General features: G+C 43.8%; 1 protein-coding gene across 1 annotated transcript in view; it reads left to right on the top strand.

Annotated features, from left to right (window-relative positions):
* The first annotated feature begins 10,986 nt into the window (after nt 1–10,986).
* Nucleotides 10,987–22,979, top strand: part of CCNJL (cyclin J like) — a 46,724-nt gene continuing 34,731 nt past the window's right edge. The window contains exon 1 of the mRNA XM_063088241.1: nt 10,987–11,049. Within this exon, the coding sequence (XP_062944311.1) occupies nt 10,987–11,049 (63 nt within the window). The remainder of the gene's footprint in view (nt 11,050–22,979) is intronic.

The following is a 22,979-nucleotide window of genomic DNA, read 5'->3' as shown; positions in this document are numbered from 1 at the left end:
CCAGGCACAGAAAGATAAATACTACGTCCTCACTCATAAGTGGGAGCTGAAAAAGAAAGAAAGATATAACAATCACAGTAATTCCTTGAACTCTCAAAAGGAGAGAATGGAACTGAGGACACCAGAGGTGGGAAGGGAGATGGGGAATTAAGGAGAAATTGGTAAAGGGCCACAAAAAATGATTACATTGCCTGATGATAAAATAAAATTAAAAAAAAATATATATATATATAGGAAGTTGTCTTAGTCCATTTTGTGTTGCTTTAACAGAACACCTGAAACTGGGTAATTTATAAAGAACAGAGGTTTATTTGGCTCGTGATTCTGGGACAGGTGCAGCTGGGACAGTGTGGGCCTCAGGCTGCTTCTACTCATAGCAGAAAGCGGCAAACAACTGGCGGGTACAAGCAGATCACATGGCAAGAGGAAGCATGAGAGAGAGAGAGAGGAGGTGCCAGGATCTTTTAAGCAACTAGCTCTCATGGGAACTAATAGAGCGAGATCTCATTCAGACCCCCAGCCCCCAGAGAGCACATTGATCCATTCATGATGGATCTGCCCCTGTGATTCAGCTTCCAACACTGCCACATTGGGATCAGATTTCCACATGAGTTTTGGTGGGGACAACACATCCAAACTCTATCTGAAGTATTGTGTTGGAAAGTTATAAGAAATCTTAATTAACTAATTAAATAAAATAAGTAAATAAAAATTCTGGTCTCAACACCAAAAATGTTCAAATCCCCATAGGGGCCAGCCGCCAAAAAAAAAAAAAAAAAAAAAAAAAAAAAAAAAAATTCAGTCTCTCTGTAGAGCAAAGAAATGTGAACTGAAACAATGTATTCAATTCAATTTCTTAATCAATTTGAGAAAAAACTGAATATATATTTTTTTATTTTTTATTTTTTATTTTTTCTGGCGACTTAGTCTTGCTAAGGCTTCACTTTCTAACGTTGTGATTGGTGGGGATGTGTTTTGGTACAGAATTCCTGGAGGTCAATTTATGAACTGTTTCAGAAGTCTTACAACTTTTCATACCCTTTGTACAAGTCAAGATTCTCCAGAGAATCAGAACCAGTAGAAGATCGATTGGTTGATTAATTGATTAATCAATTATAGGGAATTGGTTCATACATTTATGGAGGCTCAGAAGTCCTGTGATCAGTGGTCGGCAAGCTGGAGACCCAGAAGATCAAATGGAAAGGGCTAAGAACCAGGAGAGCTGATGATATAGTTCCAGTCTGAGTGCTAGTGAGCTCGAGACCCAGGAAGAACTGAAATTTCAGTTTGAGTTCAAAGGTAGGTAAAACTGATGTCCCAGCTCAAAGGCAGTCAGGCAGAGAGAATTCTCTCTTAGACTTTTTACTCTATTTACACCTTCACCTGACTGGACGAGTTCCACCCACATTAGTGAGGGCAATTTGCTCCATTCAGTCTACTGATTCAAATGTTAGACACTCACAGACACACCCAAGCAATGTTTGATCAAACATGTGGGAACCTTACGGCCCAGTCAAGTTAACACATAAAATTAACTATCATACTCTTCATCACAACAATTTTACTTCTAGGAGTGTACCCTCAGGATATAACTGGAAAAGCACAAAGAAAGTATGTTTTTAGGGTTTTCATCTCACTGTTGTTTATAATGCACAGAGAAAAGCCAGAAACAACGTTAAGATTTACCAATAGCTCTTAGTCACATTTAAAAATATCCAACAATAGCAGAGTGGTTAAAGAAATAAATAATCTATATGATGGAATATTGTGCAGCCTCTAAAATTTTTTTGAAAGATATTTTTAAGGTATCTCATAAAAAATGCCCAGGAGATCATTTTGGGCTTAGAAGTAGCAGGATACAAAACTATAGATGTATGATAACAATTTTAATGTTATACAGTAATTTGGGCTCACATTTATTCAGTGCACTCTACATACCAGGAATTATATCATCATTTGATTTTTATATAACCTTATAAAGGAAGTACTGTTATTATCCCCATTTTGCAAACAAGGAATCTAGAGTTAACTAACTTGCCTGAGATCATCAACTAGAAAGAAGTAAGGCCAAGATTGAAGTCTGAAGCAGTCTTACTTATAGCCTTAGTTTTAACCATGGAGCTGGCCAGAGGCAAGGTGGGCAGGGTTGGGCAGGTCAGGGTGGGGGATGGAAGGAGGAGGGAAATACATCAAAAATGTCCTGGAAGATGAGAGTAAGTTTCCCATTTCAGTATACGTGAACTTCACCCTACAGGTGCTCAGAACTAAAACTTAGGGTCATCCTGATTCCCTTCTTTCTCTCACACCCCACATCTAGTCCATCAGCAGATCCTATCAGTTCTTACTTCAAACTGTGCTCAGGATCTGGCCCTTTCTTACCTCTTCCACCACTTCTACCTGGTCCAAGCCACTGCCATCTCTTGGCTGGATTAGTACGGCAGTCTCTAACCTGGTCTGCCTCGCCTTCCCCACTCTCCAACCCACAGTCTATGTGCCCAGCCAAGGATACCATCACATTGGTATCACAGTGGTTACCTGATGGTGGCAGGAAGTGGGGGTGGTTGTTCAAGATCTTAACTGTATTTTAATCATGTTTTAATAGTGCCACAAGGAGAGTGATCCTGGTGTGATCAAAAAGTTTCAAAATAGAAGATTTCCCAGCACCTTCCTTCACCCCCAGCCTCAGTCCCCTCAGCCGGGCGGCTGCTACCCCAATCCTCGGCTCTTTCAGGTCTCTGCCCACTTGAAAGCTTTGGAAGACCCTCCTAGAAGGTGACTTTGTGGCATCCGGGTGGCCCAAGGAAAGCAGTGTCCCGCTGCTGGCTTGCAGTCCCACCAGCAGGCTTGTCTGGTCACTGTTTACTGTCCAATCTTAGTCTGCTTCCTGTTCATTGTCTGTCAGAGGAGGGGGTCTGGCAGGCTCGGGGGCTTTAAAGTTAATGGTTCCTTTTATTTCCTTCTCCTGGAGTCTGCTCCATTGTTCCCCCCAGAACCCTGGTCAGGCAGGAAGGCTCCTCTGGCACACCTATTCCAGAGTTCCCAAATGAGGGCTGATGCCATGTGGCCCACCCGGCATTAGCATTAAAAAGAAAAAAAAGAAAAAAAAAAGCCAGTAGTGTAAAATCAGGAGACGGTCACATATTATATACAACTATTGATAGTCAACTTTGTACCCCACAAATATGTATAATCAATTATGCTTCAATAAAAAATAAAATAAAGTACTTTGAATTAAAAAATAAAATAACATAAAGAGATATCTCAATTTCTTCTTTCTTTGGAAAAGTCTAGCAATCTGACAATAGAAGACCCAAATTCCCGAGCTGGAACAATCCCAGGGGGTGTAGAAGGGGCTCCCTGCTTTGAATGCAGCATGAGCTGTCTGGCTTACCACAGTCCTCACCCCCCCATACTGTTTCCTGGCACCGTGACTGGTGTGGCCAGTGACCATCAAACTCATGCTGTGGTTTCCCTCATGAGGAGAAGCGGGTCTCCATCACCACATCTCTTGCAGAGGTGGGGCAAGTGGGGGTGGGGGTTAAGCCAGGAGGGCTGTGAGACTTTTCTTCCCCCCAGCAAGCTTCTCTCACTTAACATAGTCTTCCTGACCCTCTCATTCCCCTGAGCTTGTGTCCCTCACCAGGATCTAATCCCACCCCCTCCTTCCACAGAAGGAGAAACTGAGGCCCATGCAAGGAAGGCTGCTCACTCAAGTCCCATGGTGCGTTGACAAAGAGCTTGCTTCAGGCTCTAGTCATAGGGAGGTTCTAGAATGTTTTGTTATTAGTATAAATGACAAAGTAATATTAGAGGTCAGTTTGTCCTTCCACTCATATTTCTTCTTTGCATAGTCAACAACGGTTCTTCAAGGAAAGAGTAGTGCCTTCGTTTTGGTAATATGAACAAGGAGGCCCAAAGAACATAAGTGGCCTGTCTCAGGTCATACAACTGTCTGGATCTTGTTTTTTAAATGGGGACAATAAGTCCTTACCGGTCTGAAGCATGGGCAAGTTGATCCTTTCAGGTCCCAGTTAGCTCTGCAATCCATATGCCGATCGTTAATTTATTAATTCAGTAAACCTATATTGACCACCTCCCTTACTTCAAGCACTGGGTGAGGTGCCAGGGGATACAAATACAAAAAAGATATTGTCCTTGTCTTCGAGATGAAATTGAATGAAGGTAAGTAGATGCGGGTGTGGGAGAACTGGAAGGGAGGGGACAGGTAACTATTTGGGAATTAGAAAGCCTACTCTCAGTGACTGCTTGGGCATGTTGCACAGTGCCCGGCATATACTAAGCATCCCACAAATGGTAGATTGTCTCATATGTACGAGTATTAACAAAAATATATCACTAGTGAGGGAGAGAATTTTCTCCCAAAGTTTGCCCATGGAAAGGGATGGGTGAGTTTGTGTTAAGAGTAATATGACATAGAATATCTTTGGAAGGAAACAAAAATGGATTTCTTCTGGGATGGAGGTCAGGAGGGATGGAGTGGGGGCAAGCTGGATACACAATTGTGGACCCCGTTGCAAAATGAAAATTCCTGGCCCTTTGTTCAAAATCAGGTAAAAATGCTGTTAAAGGTAATAAAATATAAAGTTTTTTGCTTCTGCTCTCTTTCCTTTCCATCTCTCTCAATTTGTCGTTTTCTTAAATATGCCATTTAATGTCACTCTGTGTAAAAAAGAATTCAAAGTATTAGCATGAATTTTTATCATTCATCTTTATATTGTGTGATGCCGTTTTAAATGCAAAAATAAGTACATTTAACTCACACGCAGAATCACTGAAATTACACAATTTGTATTTTGTAGCTTGGGTACCAGTATATTTAGTTCTTACCATAACAGTGGAAACACTGCACAAAACTAACTTGACCGTTTTTATTTCAGTTCTTGCTACGTGCACATCCAATCAGTACTCTGCCTCTGGCTTACTGAAGAGTAAGGAAGAGCGGGAAGAAAAGGCACCATGTGTTGCCCCGTGTTTTCCTTTCCTTCTATGGCATACTATATGGTTGCCTAATGCAGGGGTTTGAATTGTGTCCCTGCTAACCCCTAGTACCTCAGAATGTGAACTTATTTGGAAATAGGGTTGTTGTAGATGTCATTAGTTAAGATGAGGCCATTCTGGAGTAGGGTGGGCCCTTAACCCAGTATGAGTGATGTCCTTAGAAGAAGACTATGTGAAGATAAGAAGGAAGAAGGCCATGTGGAGAAGGAGGCAGAGTTTGCAGTGATGTAGCTACAGCCCAGGAACAGCAAGGATTCCTGGCCACCATCAGAAACTAGGTGGAGGCAAAAAATGATTCTTTAAACCTTAGGGTCTTCAGAAGAGACATGGCCCTGCTGATACCCTGATTTCGGCCTTCTAGTGTCCAAAACATTGCTATTGTTTTATGCCACCCAGTTTGTGGTACTTTATTATGACAGCCCTAGGAAGTTCCGGTTGAAATGGAACACATGGCCTCTCAGCGTTGTCAGTGCCCCCCCCCCCCCATACCCACCTGTAGACATAACCCGCTTACCTTCTATTCCCTTTGAATCTTGCTGAACCTCATGCCTCATAGGTCTGGAATTCTGTGCTCATGAGGTATGGGGAATACTGTATACGAATGGGGCAGCCGAGAACAGCAGACACCTGGTACACGTATCTCCTCTGCTCACTGCTCAGACTTCATTTACGAAATGCAGTTCAAAGATAAAGTTCTTAAGAATTCAAGATAGCAACAGCAGAGCATTAAGCCGAGCATAGGTCCCATGCCTGTGGGTGAAGCTGGCTCCCATGAGAGGGAGATTTATTTCTCATTTATTCCTTTTGTACCTTTTTGTTCTTATACCTTTTTTAAAAAATTTATTTAAAAAAATAACATGGGCCAGCTTTAAAAATGTTCCAGGTTTTGAGTACTGTTTGCAAAATTCTGCTTCTTTATTCTTTCTGCCTGATTCTCGGACCTAATCTGCAGAATTATATCTCAAGAATTTCTAGTCAGGGATCATAAAGGATTTGGCAAATGTTCTTTTGACTATGTAGAGCATGTGGCTAGAAAGAGTTTAAAGGGGTTGGTTTGGTTTTTGGTTAAAGACCAAAGTGGTAATAAGGCAGATGTCTTCTTTCTGTCCCTGTAAACTGACCAGGCTTCATGCTTTTGGTCCTACAAGAAGCAATGCAAACCATGAAGGCCCTGAGGAAACACTACTCAAAGTATATGCCTCAACGTCCCCTGAAAAGCTGAATGAGGAGTTTATGTCACTGATCCACCTGCCCAGGATATTCACTTCAATGTGGTTATAGCAGTGAAAGGCTGGAAACAGCAAAAGAAGACTGCATCCATATGGTGGGACTAGGGGATAAACGCAGTTCTGTAGCACAGCCATGAAACAACCACATGGAAAAACTAGGATGCAGAAGGATTTGTATAGTATACTACCATTCATGTTGAAGGAAAAAAGGCATAACGTCTGTGTTGGTAAATGCATAGATTACTTCTGAAGAAAACATAAGGAGCTGGTTATCCTTGGGGAGGAGAAAAAGGCATGTGCCTTTTGCTGTATATAAGAATTTGTATGGTATGAAAAAAAAAAGAGAAAGGAAATTCAGTGTAAAGTGAGCAGTCAATAAAATAAGACTACAGCGGAAACATTAGACCGATTTGTCCTCTAACGAAGATTAGAAACGGCAGATCTTTTTTTTTTTCACATTTTATACATGGGAAAATTGAAGATACATAGAAGGTGCTTGCTCTAAATCTGTGGTTCGCATCCTGTGAGCTTCAGAGGTTGAGGGTGGAGGGGTGGCAATTGACTCATAGTAAGTGCTGAATAAAAGTTAGTTTGGGAATGAATGAATGAACACTTCTTGGCTTAGTTGGGGAAGGAGTGGGTGGGAGAAGTAACCCCAGGTGCATTGCTCCCCTGCTGTCCAACGCAAGAAGCCTTCCTCTGCTAAGGGCACCTGTAGACAGTGACTCACCGCCATAACCACGAGTTTATTGGTGCAATGTATTTTACTCTTCAGAAATACTAGGAAAACAAGGGCCTCCTGAGAATGATACACAAAGGATGTGAATGAGTATGTTTAGAATCCTCTTAAATAGCCCCTGGAGAAAAGCCCAGAGTTTCAGCTTCCCTCTCTCAGTTATCACCTTATAATTGATAGCTGAATCTTAGGAAAAAGGGACTACAAACTAGTGAATAATAAAGGCCTTTCTTTTTTGGTGTTCCCAGCATAGAAAGACTATTAAGAAAGAAATAATACTGCTCTGAAAAACAAAATGAAACAAAACAACAACACCGCAAGGAGCTGAGCTTTATTTAATGGAAGGCCTCTCCAGTAAATACATCATGCGATTATTTTAAAATAACATTCACTTGTTTTCTTTCTGGTTAGGAAAGTAATGCATGTTTCTTGAAGCAATTTAAGAAAATACAGATATACTAGAAAAAAGTAAATTAAAATTCCCCATGATTCTACCTCTCTGATTGCATTAGTCCCCCCTTACTTGTGGTTTCACTCTCTGAGGTTTCACTTACCTGCCGTCAACCGCAGTCTGAAAATATTATATGGAAAATTCCAGAAGAAAGCAATTCACAAGTTTTAAATTGTGTGCCTGAGTAGCGTGATGAAATCTCTCACCGTCCCACCTGGGATACGAATCATTTCTATATACACTACTGGTCTATTAGTCACTTAGTAGACCTATCAGTTATCAAATTGACAAAACATAGCATACACAGGGTTCGGTACTATCTGAGGTTTTGGGCATCCACTGGGGGTCTTGGAATGTAGCCCTGAGGATAAGGGGGGACTACTGTACACAGTTAATATTTTTATGAATGTTCTTCAATTTCTTTCCTGTGTGTATGAATGTAGTATAATCGGGATCACACTCTAAATCTCCTTTTTATTTAATATGCTGTGAACATTTTCCCAATTCTTTATGCTCTTTTTAAAAATGCTTTTTAAGTGGCCGGCCTGTGGCTCACTCGGGAGAGTGTGGTGCTGATAACACCAAGGACACAGGTTCGGATCCCATATAGGGATGGACGGTTTGCTCACTGGGTGAGCATGGTGCTGACAACACCAAGTCAAGGTTTAAGATCCCCTTACCGGTCATCTTTAAAAAAAAAAAAAAAAAAATGCTTTTTAAGAGCCAACTCAACTTAACCAGTTTCTTCTTCTAATAGTTCACTATAAGAAAAAAAGCATTAATCTTTGTGATCATCTGCTTATTTTTTTTAGAATAAATTTCCAGAGGTGCAGTAGTTAAATGATACATTTTAAAATTTTTTGATTTATGTTGTCTTTCAGAAAGACTGTCTTTCAGAAAGACTGAATACAACATTAAGCTGTATTCCTAACAGCTCTGTATATTTGACAACCCTATGTACAATGTTTTTAAAAGTCCTTGACAAAAATGTACCCCACTGTCTAAAAAATTTTGATGTTTTTGCTAGTGACTATGAGCATTTAAAAAATGATATTTATCCATATGAATTTCTTCTTCCATAGTCTGCCTGCTTGTGTCTTTCATCCGTTATTGCATTTAGGGTGTTAGAGTTTTACATATTGAGTAGTAAGATCAACCTTTTGTCCCATTTGTTTAAGATACTTTTTCCAATTTGTCACTTGCCTGTTTGGTAATGATATTTCCTGTATCTAAGTTTTACATATGTATTCACATACTGTATATCTACTCATCCTTGCCTTTGGTTTCTTCCTATACCTTAGTATCTAGGCCTTCTCCTCTGAATAATTCATGTTTTCTCCTAATTCTCCTGTGACTTTTTTTTTTGTTGTTTGTAGCTCTTTGCATTCTAATAATTATTTTGGTGATGGTTTAAATAAATCCTTAGTTTAACTTTTTCCCCCCAAATTAATTTCCCCAACCTAATTTATTAAAGAATTTATCCATTTTTCCTTTTCTCCACAGAAGTGAAATGCCAAATTTATCATACAGAGAGTTTTTAAGTATATAGAATATTTCCAGAATTTCAATTATTCCACTGATGCTTAATCTACTATTCCTGCATCAGCACCACACTGTTCTAATCACAGCTTTGCGATATTCCTTAAGATTTGATAATACAGGTATATCCCATTTTTAAAACAAATTTCTTAGCTTTACTCATAGATATTCTTCCGTTTGAATGTTAGGAAATTTAAGTGCCCACCCTCCCCAATCTATCCACAACCATTAGAATTTTATTAAACAGAATAATTTGGGTAAAGTTGGTATTTTTGCCTCCTCTTTCTTCAACCTTTCCTTATTATGTTTCAACCTTTGTAATCTCTTCATTAAGGGCCTGCACATTTATTAACGTTATTCCTAGGTATTTTACAAGCGCTCATAATTTTTTTTTTTTATGTTAAATCTGCTCTTCAAGGTCCTATTGAAGCTTATCAAAGATGACTTTAATATTTTTTTCCAGATTGGTTTTTACTTGCAGGAAACCAGTCAGAAACTAAAGACTATTTTTGTAGCATTTGTTTAATGAGTGTTCACTTTATACCTGGCATGATGATTATCCCTTTACACACATTATCCCATTTAATGATAAAATATTTTCAGCAGGTTGCTGCAATTTTTATTCCCATTTCATACACGAATGATCCCAGGCTCTGAGAGTCTGAGGAACTTGGCAAAAATCACCCAGTTGGTAGGTGGATCTGATCCAAAGTTTGTGAATCTCCCAAAGTATCACAAAAATCAGTCAACCAACAGGACAACCCAATGCTGTGCCATCAGAAGGACTGATTCAAGAGAGTGCCTTTTCGAAAGCAACCAAATGAATTTTAAAAACAATGCTTTCCATCCGCCGGACCCTTCAAAAACACTGGTTTTGCTTTAGCATAGGGCGTGGATCAATACTCTGCAGAGGCACAATAAAAACCAGTGACTTACTGAGCCTCCTTTAGAATCAGGGACTCGTGGATAGTCAAGAACGGCTTTTCCGGAGCTTTTGTAGGAACTGCCCGTTTGGAAATCTACCTACCCATCGCAGGACAGGTTTGAAAAACAGAAAGAAAAAGCAGGTGGAACCTACGGAAGGTCGGCTAGGGCAGTGCGCGAAGAAGGCAGAACTTTCTAGGGTATCCCGTCCGCGCGTTTCGCGCGTGGTGCGCGCAGGTGGCGCCTCAGTCCCTGAGCTCCCCATGCGAGCCGGCGTGTCCCCGGGAGGCCACCGCGAGTCTCCGCGAAGGTGAGAGGACGCCTTCCCGCGAGGCGAGGGCGGAGGGGGGCAGGAAGCGGAGCCAGCGCGGGCGAAGAAAGACTCCGTTTCCCAGCCCCCCGCCCCGCGGGGCGCGTGGCGCCGGCGGCGCATGCGCGAGGCCCGGCCCCCAATTCCCTCAGCGCGGGAGGTGGGCCCCCGGCGGCCGGGAGGCTGCGAGCCGCGGCGGGACCCGAGCGCACGCAGGGGCGCGGCGGCGGCCGGGGCGAGCCGGGCTGCGGAGGCGGCCGTCGAGAGCGCGGGGCACCTCGGCCGGGGGGTCCAGCCGCGGGCAGGCACCCGAGGGCACCGCTGACTCGGCCCTGGGAGGGGCCCGGCGCCCGCAGCCCCCACGCCTGGAGAGGGATGCGTGAGTTTCGCCCCGGCTCGAGGGCAGGATGTGAGAGCAGGACAAAGGCTGGGCGGCGGGGGAGGAGTTGGGGACGGCGAGCCGGTGGCCGCCGCCGGAGCCCCAGCCCCGGGCGACCTAGCGGAGCCGGCAACTTTCTCTGCAACTTTTGCAAAAGGGAAGATAAAAATTCTGCAAGTTGCACAGCTCTAGATCGCCCCGGGTCCAGCACTCAGAGGGGAGGGGGCACCGCAACCTTCCCCGGACGGGAGGCGACCGCTAGCTCCGTCGAGTGGGCTGGAGGCCGGGGTGAGCGGGGATAAGATACCGGGGGTCGGAGCCCGGGGTGCGCTCGGCCGCTGAAGTTGCCCGTGTCCACGCAGCCCGGTAGCTTCGGATCGCAGCGCTGCATACGCGGTGATGGATGAGCCGTGGTGGGAAGGGCGCGTCGCCTCGGACGTCCACTGCACCCTGCGTGAGAAGGTCAGTCCCTCCCCACCCTTGTCACTCGCAGGACTGGGTATTTAAAGTGCCTTTCGCTCTCGACTCCGTCTTCTCTGGTCGCCCCGCGTGGGAACTCAGAACTCCCGGGTGCCTTTCTTTCCTCCTGCTCTTTCCCTTCTCCCGGAGTGTCTGGTGGCTAGGAATGGGGGTGAAGGGATGGGGAACGGAGGGTGGGGAGCTTGCAGTTGGTTTTTCTGATTAGGAACCCAGAGCTCCCGGCCAACTAGAAGGAGGTAGTCACTGTACCTCTAAGGCAGTATTTAACATAGGTTATTTTAAGTGGTACATAAATGGACCTTTAAAAAAAATCGTGTATTCATTTTAATGTGCAATTCTAAACTGTATATCTAGCAAGTTCTGCATAAGATAAATGATGTTCATTTTCCACTTATTGTACTAGTGATGTAGCAGCTCCTTCTAAAATAAATTTATTTAAGCAAAAGTAGTGACTCATTATAAAGAAATATTAGGTAAATGGTATTACAGGGAGTACCTAGTTATGGCCAAATATCTGTATGGGGGTGTGTGCCTATATATACATATAGGATGGGACTGAATGATTGACATTTAAGAAACACCAATCTAATTGAAAGAAGCTACAAAACTGTGAAGATGAGGATAGAAAATAAAAACTCCCCTGCCAGTTTGCCTTCTGTGGCAGAAGGTGGGGGCAGCTGAAACGTGATACCTGCGCTCCACTCCCTTCCCAGAGAGAAGCGCTGATGGGCCTTGGGAAGGTGGGAAAGTCCAAGTGGGCTGGAGGCATCGGCCTTTGTGTCTTCTCTCCGGCCCCTGGGCTGAGACTGGGAAGGGTGGTTTGGGGAACAAGTGTGTAGCTGGCAGTGAATTGGTTTCCTAGGGCTGTCAGAACAAATACTTTGTCAGTACCAAAGTACCAAGAGAGCTTAAGGCAACAAAAATGTATTGTCTCACAGCTCTGGAAGCTAAAAGCCTGAGATCAAGGTGTTGGGCAGGGCCATGATCTCTCCAAGGACTCTAGAGGAGGATCTTTCCTTCTCTCAAATTTTGATGGTTGCTGGCAATCCTGGGTATTCCTTGGCTTGTAACTTCATCTCTCCAGCATCTGCCTCCCTTGTTCACATGTGTCTCTGTTTTCTTTTCTTATAAGAGACACTACTGGCCCAGTACAAGGGGGGCTAGGTCCTCCTAGGGGTACCTGGGTCCCTACACAGGTCCCACATTTAGCGCATTTGTACCAGGCGTCTATGAGAGCTCTGCTTAAAGAGTCACCAGCTATTCAGGGTTTTTTCCTCATTAGGGAGTGGCTGTCGTCCAGCCAGATTAATGCCTTTTTCTCTTTTCTTATACACTGATCTCTTTCTGTCTTGCATTGCTTGGCCAGGCTGGAGCTTTCTTCTGTTTTCCTTGTTCTTCTTCCTGGAGCAGATTGGCCAAGGTGCTACACATTCTAAGCATCAAAAAAGAAATTCAGGTCTTAGTGGTTCAATTAAAAAACAGGGCAGTGGTGGAGAGGGTGGTAGCCTGGGCAGTGTGGCCTTGGTCCTTTTATGGAGGTGGTGGCTGAATGGAGTTGAGGAGGGCAGCCATGGAAATTGGGCTTCCTTGTTTGTCACGGGCTGGAATGTCTGTCATTTCTGCTCATAGCTCGGGAGGAATGACATTGACCTGATTTGCCCCTGTAGACGGAAGAATTTCAGGGAGTAGTATAAACTCAGCTAGTTCAGTTTCCTGAGAATCTTCAATCTTTTATATATAAGTGAGGGTGTTCTAAACTCTCCTCTGGCTGCTCAAAGAAGCAAGGAAGGCGATTCACCATTAATTGTGCTTTACCCGTGCCACAGTGCCATTTTAGTTTACTAGTGGGCTGCCCACTTTGAGAGAAGATAGGTATATTCCAGCATTACAAGTTAGAAATAGAAAACTCACTCAGATTGACGCGCGAGGTCACCCTTGACTTGAAGCTGGTCTTATAGGGCAAATCCCAAGCGCTTATAATGTCCCACTTCCCCCAAATACTGCTCATTGTTTTTCTCCTTTACTTCATTTTCTGTCCCTATTCAAAGAAGAAGATGCATTTTAAGAAAATTTGGCTTAATGGAGAATTTGCAGGGAGAAGTGAAGACTACAGGGAGCCCAGTATCCATGCTAGCCTCGCCTTTCTTGAGGAATGAGGCTGGCTCTTTGTTTTTCCCAGACAAGGGAATTTTTATCAAATATCTACTCTGATAATGCATTTCTAACACTGTAAAACAACTTTACAAGTGCTGGCACACAGTAGACACTCACTCTTTGTTGAGTGTTGCCAGATGGATACAAAGCATATTTATATATATGCTGTGTAATCGTCGTCATAGAATCACAAACAGTTCTCCTCATGTGACTGATGCAGGAGGTGAAGCTGAGATCATGGAGGCAGAGGAAGCCCCACTTTGTCCAGTCTGGCATCATACTGCAGCCTGTAGAATGTGACACTGTAGACATGAGTCTTGGTGTTGCATGCAAATGTGTAATGGGGATAAATCTCTGAGCTGCTTATTAGACCTCTTTACACCTGGCCTGTATTGTCCATTCTTCCCACAGTAGCCAGGATTTAAATTGTGTCCCTTTCCTACCTGAAGATCTTCATTGTCATCCCATTGCACTTACAGTAAAATTCCCAGTTCTTACCACGGTCTGGAATACCCGACACAATCCGGCCCTGGTCTGCGCTCTTATCTTGGCACCTGCACTCTCCCCACCCTTTATTGCTCTTCAGCCACACTAACTTTTCTGTTCCTTGAACAAATCAAGCTTGTTCGTGTCTCATGACCTTCGCACGGGCCGTTCCCTCTATTTGGAGTCTACATTTCTAAGTCACATGATTGCCCCCACCAATCTATTACTGCCCCTCCATGTCACTCTATCAAATCACCCTGTTTTGTTTGCTTTATAGCATTTACCAATATCTGAAATTATTTTGTTTCTTTACTATTTCCTCCCACACTAGATTATGTGCTGCACAGCAGTAGGCCTACATCTGCTTTGCTCAGTGTTGAGGCCTCAGTGCCTAGAATAGAGAGCCTCCCGATATATATGAAATGACCAGAAGAATGGATAAATCAATCTTTAACATTCCTCTTCTGTAAACTGGGGAGAAATGTTTTATAGGAGTGTTAGGTGGTAGGTACACTGCCTTTGCGGGTAAGATTGCTGCGTGGGACACGACAGCGCCCTTCACATAATGCGTGCTCAGGGTAAGGTCTGGAGTTTGTGACCACCCTCCAAGGGGTCCACAAATGTGATGGGTAATCCGTGTAAGAAAGGCATTGTTGGGCTGACCGGTTAGCTCAGTTGGTTAGAGCACAATGTTGATAACCCCAAGGTCAAGGGTTCAGATCCCCATACCAGCCAGCCACCAAAAAAAAAGAGAAAGGCATTGTTCACCCATTGGACCACTGGAGCAGAGATGGGGTTGAGGTTGGGAAAGACAGTAGTTTGCCGAAAGTCACATACTTGCTGAGGGTTGGGACCCAGGATCTAGAGCCACCAGCAAGACCTAACCAGCCCAACTGAGGCATCCTGACTGGAGAAGGGGAAGTGGAGCCCTCCTCCCACCCAGATCGTTCTGGAGAAATCTCTTCCCCTTCTCCCTCTCCAAGCCACCTTTATCCTATGCTCAGCCCTTACATTCTTCCTTTGATCATCCTGCCTGGCGCTATTACATCTGTGGAAGCCCGCCTAGAACCGCCCCTCCCTTCAGCTGCTCTCCCGGCCTTTCTGCTGAGGGTGGCATGCCAGCTGGTACAGGGGAGGCAAGTTTCTTACCTGCTACCCGTGTACTCCTCTGGCCCTCTTCCCTGAGCGTGAGGGAGGATCAGATCATCCCCAGGCAGAGGTAGCCGCGAGGAGGCTGTTCGTGATGTTTTTCTGGCAACCAGGTCTGTGCTACCATGCATATTCAGATTACAACCCAGTGCCACTATTTTTTTCCCTGAAAGATGCATCCACCTAAGTTTAAAATTAATAGGGTCTTGAATCCGAGAACTAACATGTTTTGGCAATTTCTGGGTACACATGATGGAATTAGGGCATGGGATGGCTCTCAGCTTGAGGGCCATCATCCTTGTCCTTTAAGCCTCTGTCCCTCTGTCATGTGTCCTGGCCCCAACCTCTCTCATGCTTACTTCTCTCACGGTTTTTGTCATCCTGTGTAGTAACTTGTCCTGTCCCCTAGGCTGTGAGCTCCTTGCAGGTATGAGGTGTGCTTTGTAACTCAGCTTCCTCAGACCAGTGTCTGGTGTGGAGAGGGACCTCAGAGGGTCCACCGCCTCATGTGATGCAGGCACAGGTGTTGTGAGAGTGTAGAGGGAGGTTCCAGGCCCAGATGGACTCTTCCAGGTCACCTCAAATGGTTTTGCAGGAACATTTCCCAGGGATCCTACATCAGATCTTTGGCATCTGCCTGACCAGGTTAGTCTGCATATGAGCAGCCACGTTGGCGGCAATGGTCCAGGCACAGGTCCTGGTGGAGGACAGCTCCCAGCTTCCTGCAGATGTGTGTGTTCTCCTCTCAGATACTGCTGGACGGGGGGTTAAAAAAGGGATTACACATAAGGGCAGATTTACTGGCCTGGACCAGTAACTTATGGGCCTTAGGAAAATAACTACAGCTTGAGCCCAGATAGTAGAAGTCTAGATAATCCTTCCTAGACTTCTGTCAGGAGGTTCCATTTTTCTTCCTGAATTTTATCTCCTAATGAGCAGCCACACAGATAGAATTTGCTCTGCTCTCCTTTTGGTATATACCCACTTTACACATAATCTTCATTCTTCAATTAGGAAGTAACTGTGAGTGAGCAAAGAAAATTTTTAAGGACCCTCGCCTCTGTGATTTAAGGCTTCTTGAATATGTGGAAGACTTTCTGAATATGGAGATTTTTGGAGTACTAGAGGGAAAAATTATCCCCCCCCTCCCAAAGCCATGTCGGCAAGCTCTATTCTCCCTGGGGAGCTGCCTCCCCTGGCTGTTCCCCTTCTCCTGGGATCTGAGTCACATGATACTATAGGGTCGTCCCACCCTGCCCTGGATCTGAGATCTGCAGAACACGCAGCCATATGATGCATCTTCCCTTCTTCTCAAGCTCATGTCTTCGCACACTTAGAGGACTTTAGCTGTGTGAGGCTATGTTTCTTGAACCAGCGGACTGAGAAGGGACATTTTTATTCATTTGTGAATTTACACAAGGGTCTTCCAAAACACCAGCAACAAAAATGTCATATAGTGAGAATATGTCAGTGGGTATGGTTTATTGAGCACCTACATACTCCAGGCAGTGTGCCAGCATGCCACCATATATTAGCTCATTTACCCCTCACATGGGCTGCAGTGCTGGGGTTAATCCCATTTTACAGATGGGAAACTGCAAAGCTTAGAGGGCATAACTGTCTTGAGATCAAACAGCTGATTGCATCAAAGCGTGAATGTGAATTCATTTGGAAAAACATCCATTTTAACAAAGGATGGAAGCACAAGGCAGGGGGAAAGTGAGGCTGTGTCATCCACGGCACCGTAGTCTCTTGTGTTTTAGTTTGGTTTATCATGGTCTCCAGGAGACATGCTCTCCCTATACCACCCTGAAAAGCTCGCAGCCATGGGTGCTAGCCTGGTGATAGGTATTGGGGACGGCTCAATGCCAGGCCAGGGCCTCCCCTGCTTGGTCCTGATGCCTCACCTGTGTGCAGTGCTTCTCACCTTGAAGTGATTTGGCCTCTGCCATTGCTTGTCCCTGGGGTGGACACAGTGCGCTGTTGTGACTTGCCAGGGAAGAGGACACCTTGAGGCCTCTCTCTCTTGCCTGAACTCTTGACAGCTGGTTGGTGGTAGAATCTCATCCCAGCTCCATCCTCGGCCCCCAGGTTAAAACTGCGTCATTTTCTAGTGACCGCTGAAGCTTGTACATCCTTGTATTTCTCACTTTCAATGCCAATATTTTTTTCTTCTCACTCCCTCTCCTAAATTTCTTAAATATTCCCACTGCAAGGCTGAACATCTGTCTCCTTATAGAAAGTGTGACCAAGGCCCATGGGCAAGAAAGAGTTGGGTTATCCCCCAATTGGTTTTTACATTCCCTTCCTCTCCTTTGGTTTTCTGCACCCCCAGGGAGCAGTTCTCCCCAAATCACAAGACACATCCAGATCTACCAATAAGAAAGCATTCCAGACACTGGTGGTGGGATGTGTCTTCCCAGCTTAGTTCCAGGAATTGTGTAATTCAGGCCTTACAAACCCAATGCTGGTTTTGACAAGCTCTTACCTACTCTGCTGACAGGGCTGCCTTATGGTTGTGGTCTTCAAGTGAGACCCCAAGCAGTCTGCTCTCACGGCCCCTTGCTGGAGGGGAGGGTACTGAGGCTTATAGCACAAGGAGTAGTTTCCTGTAGTCCCTCTTGCAAAGGTGATTTGAGCTGCCCCAGAAGGTGCATACAGAAGATGGAAGAAGGATTAAGAAGGACTGAAAATCACACCTGGGGTTGGGAGACTGAGTGAGATGTCAGTTGAGATGGCATCCAGCCTTGAGACTCGGCTCCAATGCCTGCCCCATATTCTGTAAGACTCTAGTGACAAAATGGAATCAGAACTTGACATCATCACTTGAATCCTTTAGGACTCAGAATACCAAAGTGCTCAATGTGTGCAAAACAGCCAATCAGGACTTGGTCTCTGTGCACCTCATCTGTGGAAGAAGCAAATTGTCTTTGAAGGCTTCCTTTCATCTGTAAAACTAGGACAACAGTCCCTGCCCCACCTGCCTCCCAGGTGTCCCAGGAAGAAAGTGGGCATGGGCACTCTCCATCAGCCTGCGGGGCCTCCAGATTGTGGGTTAGGGAAGGGACATGGCTGGGCACCCTGGTTGGCTGGAGAAGCCTGTGCTCTAGGACATTTAAGGCATTGAGCTGGCCCTGTGCCCTTGCCCTTGACTTGTTCTTTGTCTTCCTGAATCACACAGCCCCTTGGGTAAAGGGAGTTCAGCCAACCAGTCCCTAGTGTATCTGAGCACCTGGCAGAGAGAGATGACACTGTGTGTCTGCTCCTCTCTCTCTTTCTTTAGTTATTACACATGCACAAAAACACTAAAATGTTTGTTTTTTTAGGAAAGTGCAAAACTAAATACAAACACAGAAAAGTAAAATTCTCCTTGTAATCCTACCACTTGGAAGTAATCTCTGTTGGCGTTTTGGTGTATGTTCTTCTGTTGTTTCATATGTATGTCACTACAGTACATTTTTATTTGGGACTTTTTAATTTTTTTAGTAAAAATGGAAGATATCTTAAAACACTTTGTTCATTTCCCATATATATCTTTCCATATCATTCTTCTCCACCCAATTCCTGATTATTGGACACTAGCAATAAATTAGAAACAATCAATTGTGTTTGTTTAGAATAGAGAACACTTGAACATGATGGGAAAATAAAAGTCATGCTATGGAAAAGGGTAGACAGTGAAAAGCCTTCTCAGTTTCCTAATTTCCCTCTCCAAAAGGTAACACTGATCCTAATTTTTTGTGAATCTTTCACGAGTTATTCTGTGCATAAACATGCATAAATTCATGTGTTTTGACACCAGTGATAGTATAATTTACACACTTTCCTTTACCATTTCATTATCTTAAGTGTTTATTTTTTAATAATCTAGAAATCTTTTATGAAACCATGGAACAGAAACTCCATGAACAGAAGGGATTTTTTTTTGTCTTTTCTGCTCATTGTAACAATAATGGTATACAGTAGATACTCAGAAAATTTGTATTGAATGAATGAATAGAATGTTTCCTTTAGGTCATTTTCTATTTAAATATATTACTTTATTTTACAAAAATGCCATCAAGTATGTTAAAGTTCTGTAACTTAATTTTTTTCTTAACTGCATGTACTAAATAACTTTCTATGTCATTAACTATTCTTCTGCAGTCTCACGTAAAATATTTTACTTTATGGATGCAACATGATTTGACTACCTCATTTCCTTGTTGAATATTTAGGTAGAGCTGCTTATTCATGTTTTTTAATTGAAGTATAACTTACATATAGTACAGTATACAGATCTTAAATGTATGTACAGTTTACAGTTACAGTGAGCTTTTTTCTTTTTTTAATTTAATGTTTAGATAGAAAATTATTTTCTCAACATAGAAACGAAGGAAAACATCACAAATTAAATCCAAAGTCAATTGATAAGGAACAAATTTAACACTCAGAGATTAACATCCTTAATACAAAAAGAACTCTTAAAAATGAATTAGAAAAATCTAAGCAGAAATTTGGTGAAGGACATAAGCAGATAAGTCACACACCCTAAAGAAACACACGTGGCTATTATATAATAGTACATTCGAAGATGTTGTTGGGAAGGGTGGGGTGGTTACAGCGAGCTTTGACACATATATATACTCATGTGACTAGCACCATAATCAAAATATAGGACATTGCCATCCACCTAGAAAGTTCCTTCAAACCCCATTTCAGTCACTCGATCCTGTCCCAGCCCCAGGCAATCACTGATCTGCATTTTGTCATTATAAATTAATACATTTTTTCTAGAGTTTCATATACATGGAGTTATACGTATGTACTCCTTTCTGCCTGCCTTTTTTTTTTACCCAATGTTGCTTTTGAAATTAATCCATGTTGGTTGCATCTATCAGAGTTTATTTCTTTTTATTGCTGAGCAGTATTCCCGTGTATGTACAGAACACAATTTAGTCATCCATTCCCCACCACGAATGACTTTTGGTGTTTTCTGTGTACCATTTGGTGTTGCAGAGCACTGCAGTGGTGATCCTTGTCTTTTATATTTGTGCATGTGCTTGTGGGGATAAATTCCTAAAACGGAATTGCAGGTCACAGGGTATGATTTTAAGAATCTTGCCTATCACCAGTTAATAAATTTCCAAAAGGCAGTACCAATTGACACTTCCACCAGTGGTGTGGGAGAATGTCTGCTTCTCGGCAACTTGCCAGTCCCGGAAACTAGTGCCGTTTGGGTAGGTTAAAAATAGTGTCTCATTGGCTGTGTTTAAAAGGAGCAGGAATCCAGAGTGGGAAAATCACTAGAGGATGGAAAGGAAGGGAACTCTGAATCCTTTCCAGGATCCATGAAGCCCCATCTGCAGCAGGGATCCAGCCTGAGACCTGTGTCAGGGGCGGGGTGAGGGCTGTCTAGGTGACCTGGCTGGAAAACTCCTGCTCCATCTCAGCCCCATCATTGCAGTGTGTGCTGCTCCCTGCCCCCAAGCGGCAGTCACCTGGTAACTGAATTTTTCAGAGGCAGAATTTGAATTGTCCTGAGGCACTGGGTCCCTTGCTGGTCACTGGAGCAGATGGTGCCAGAGCCTGGGCATTCTTGCGATAGGGACATCCACACCGTCCCACCAGCTACTTAGTCCGGAAGTGGTCATCAAGTGACTTGGGTGGGTGGGTTGGGGGGAGATGAAGAGGGAGGGAAAGATGTCATACAGAACAGAAGCATCAGGAATGAGATTCAGTTATTGTAAGGAAAAGTTGGAAAAAACTTCAATGCCCATCAGAAGGAAATCAGTTATACTGTGGTTCATCCATGTGCTAAAATAGGAGGAATCATTAGATATGACATGGTAGACAGCCTTGTCCTTCATGACAATTGATTTTTCTGATCGTTGTAAAAAATCCAAACAATTCAGAGCACTTCTGACCCTTTGGAGTGAACCACTTTTTTTCCTTAGCTTTTTATTATAGAAATTTTAAAAGATACACAAAAGTAGAGAGAATAGTAGAATGAATCCCAAGTACACTGCACCCAGCTTCAGTACCTGTTTCATCTGTTTCCCAGACAGCATGTCGCTTTACCCATAAATACCTGCTAATAGATAAGGGCTTAAAATAAATGGCAACTATGCTATTGTTTTGTTGTTACACCTAACAGAATTATCAATAATTCATTAATATCTTCTGTTGCCCATTCCATATTCAGTTTTCCTCTGTTGTCTCAAAAATGGCTTTCACACGTTGTTCCCATCATAACCCAGATAAGGTTCATGCATTACATTTTTTAAAGATGTCTCTTAAGTCTTTTATTCTCTAATGGTTCCTTCCCCCACCATCATCTTAGAATTTTTTTTCATGCTGTTGATTTTTTAGAGAAAACAGTTGATTTGTCCTCATCAGTGTCCCATATTCTTGATTTGACCTATCTCTTCCTCATGCTGTCATTTCACTTGTGCTCACTGTTAACCTTTGGTTACACACTTCCCTACTCTTGTGGGATTATAATCTACTTTAACCTACGTGTTCCCCAGCTGTAGACCAAACATCACCTTCTCAGAGATTGCCAGACAAGCTCAGGGCTGGGCCCTTGTAATGTTCACAGACCACCTTGATGATTCCCTCAGCACTTAGCACAGTTTGTAATTGTGCACTTACTTACGTGAGTACTGGATGTCGGTCTGGCTCCCTCCCTAGACAGTAAGACAGATGACAGGCGCTGGGTCTCCCCAGTTCTGAGCAGAGTAGCTGTTGTGTAAGAGCCCCTCCTCTGGTGTGTGCTCATCACGGACACCTTATCTCCCTGAGGTGTGCGTGTTACAGCCCATAAATTGCCTTGCTGGACTTCCCTGCTGAAACAGTCTTGTGGCGTAGGTAGCATGGTTACCAGTAACTCCATCACACTGGTAGAGAAATGTCCTCCAAGGGCTTAAGCACTTGACCAGAGTCCCCTTATTAAGTGGAAGAGTTGGGGCCTTAAAACCTTGCGATTTGCTGTCCCCAGAGCCTGACCTTAGATGAGACACACATGAAGCAGAGGAATTGAAGCCAGCCTGGAAGTGGGTGATGGTGTAACATACTTCTCCTCCAACAGAGCTGACACCCCAGCCGGCGGGTCGCCAAGCTAGGTGAGGAGGTGGGGGTTAGTAGCACAAAGCTGTTGACTCTGAGTGGAAACCTCTCGAGTCTCTCCTTTTGTGTTGACTTTTGGTTTTGAAGTAATTTCCAGCTTAGAGAAGCGTTGCAAGCCCATTACACAATTCTGTGAACATTTGGTCACATTTGCCCTGTGATTCTCTCTTTTTATATTTATACATTTCTTTTCCTGAACTAAGTTGCACAAATAATTCCCCATTACCCCTTAATACTTCAGAGTCTTTTTCTAATGGTCATTTTTTTAAGATTGGCTATGAAGCTGTTTTGGGCGGAGTCCTTGTCAGACCCCTAGGGACATCTTCCCACAAGTCAGAGACCTCCCCAGAGGCGTGTTTCTTTTGGGAGGAGGGGATTCAACATTCTGGTCGGGAAGGAGGAAGCCAGGCAGCTGCGGGTAGGCTTGAGTCTGGGGAAGGCAGAGTTCTGGCTTATTTCCTTGGACCATCTTCTTGGCGTGGTTGGCACACAGTGTCCATGAGGTGCCTCTTTATCCAGCAGTCATTCAATGAGCCTAAAGAGAAACTGTTAAGGAGAAGCCGTGGCCCAAACCCTGCCCTGGGGCCCTTAGCATAGCTGAAGATAGTCACATAAAAACACTCACAGACATGTGTTAATGACCATAATAGCCAGTTAATGTTAGTAATGATAGTCCACGCTTAGTGAATGCTTACTGTGTGCTGAGAGCTGGAGTTCCTTTCCATTAGCTAAGTCCTCAGGCAGCCCACTCTAGTAGGTTCCATAATTATCTCCATTTTACAGATGGGACATACTAAGTTTAGATAGTTAAATAACTTACCCAAGACCACACAGCTAGTAGGCAACCTGGCTCCAAAGCTCATACTCAGAACCACTGTACCAAAGGCAAGGTCTCTTTGCCAAGGGAAGTCCTGAAAAGTTTCAAAGAGCAGGTGCTGTGTGATAGGAGTTGGAAGGATAAGTAGAAGCCCCTAACCAGAATTAGGGGGAGGACAGAGAGATGGACCAGGAGCATT

The sequence above is a fragment of the Cynocephalus volans genome, chromosome 2, assembly GCF_027409185.1.
Source record: "Cynocephalus volans isolate mCynVol1 chromosome 2, mCynVol1.pri, whole genome shotgun sequence".
Taxonomy (NCBI): Eukaryota; Metazoa; Chordata; class Mammalia; order Dermoptera; family Cynocephalidae; genus Cynocephalus; species Cynocephalus volans.
Note: the sequence above shows the minus strand (reverse complement) of the source record. Positions and strands in the feature narration are given on the sequence as shown.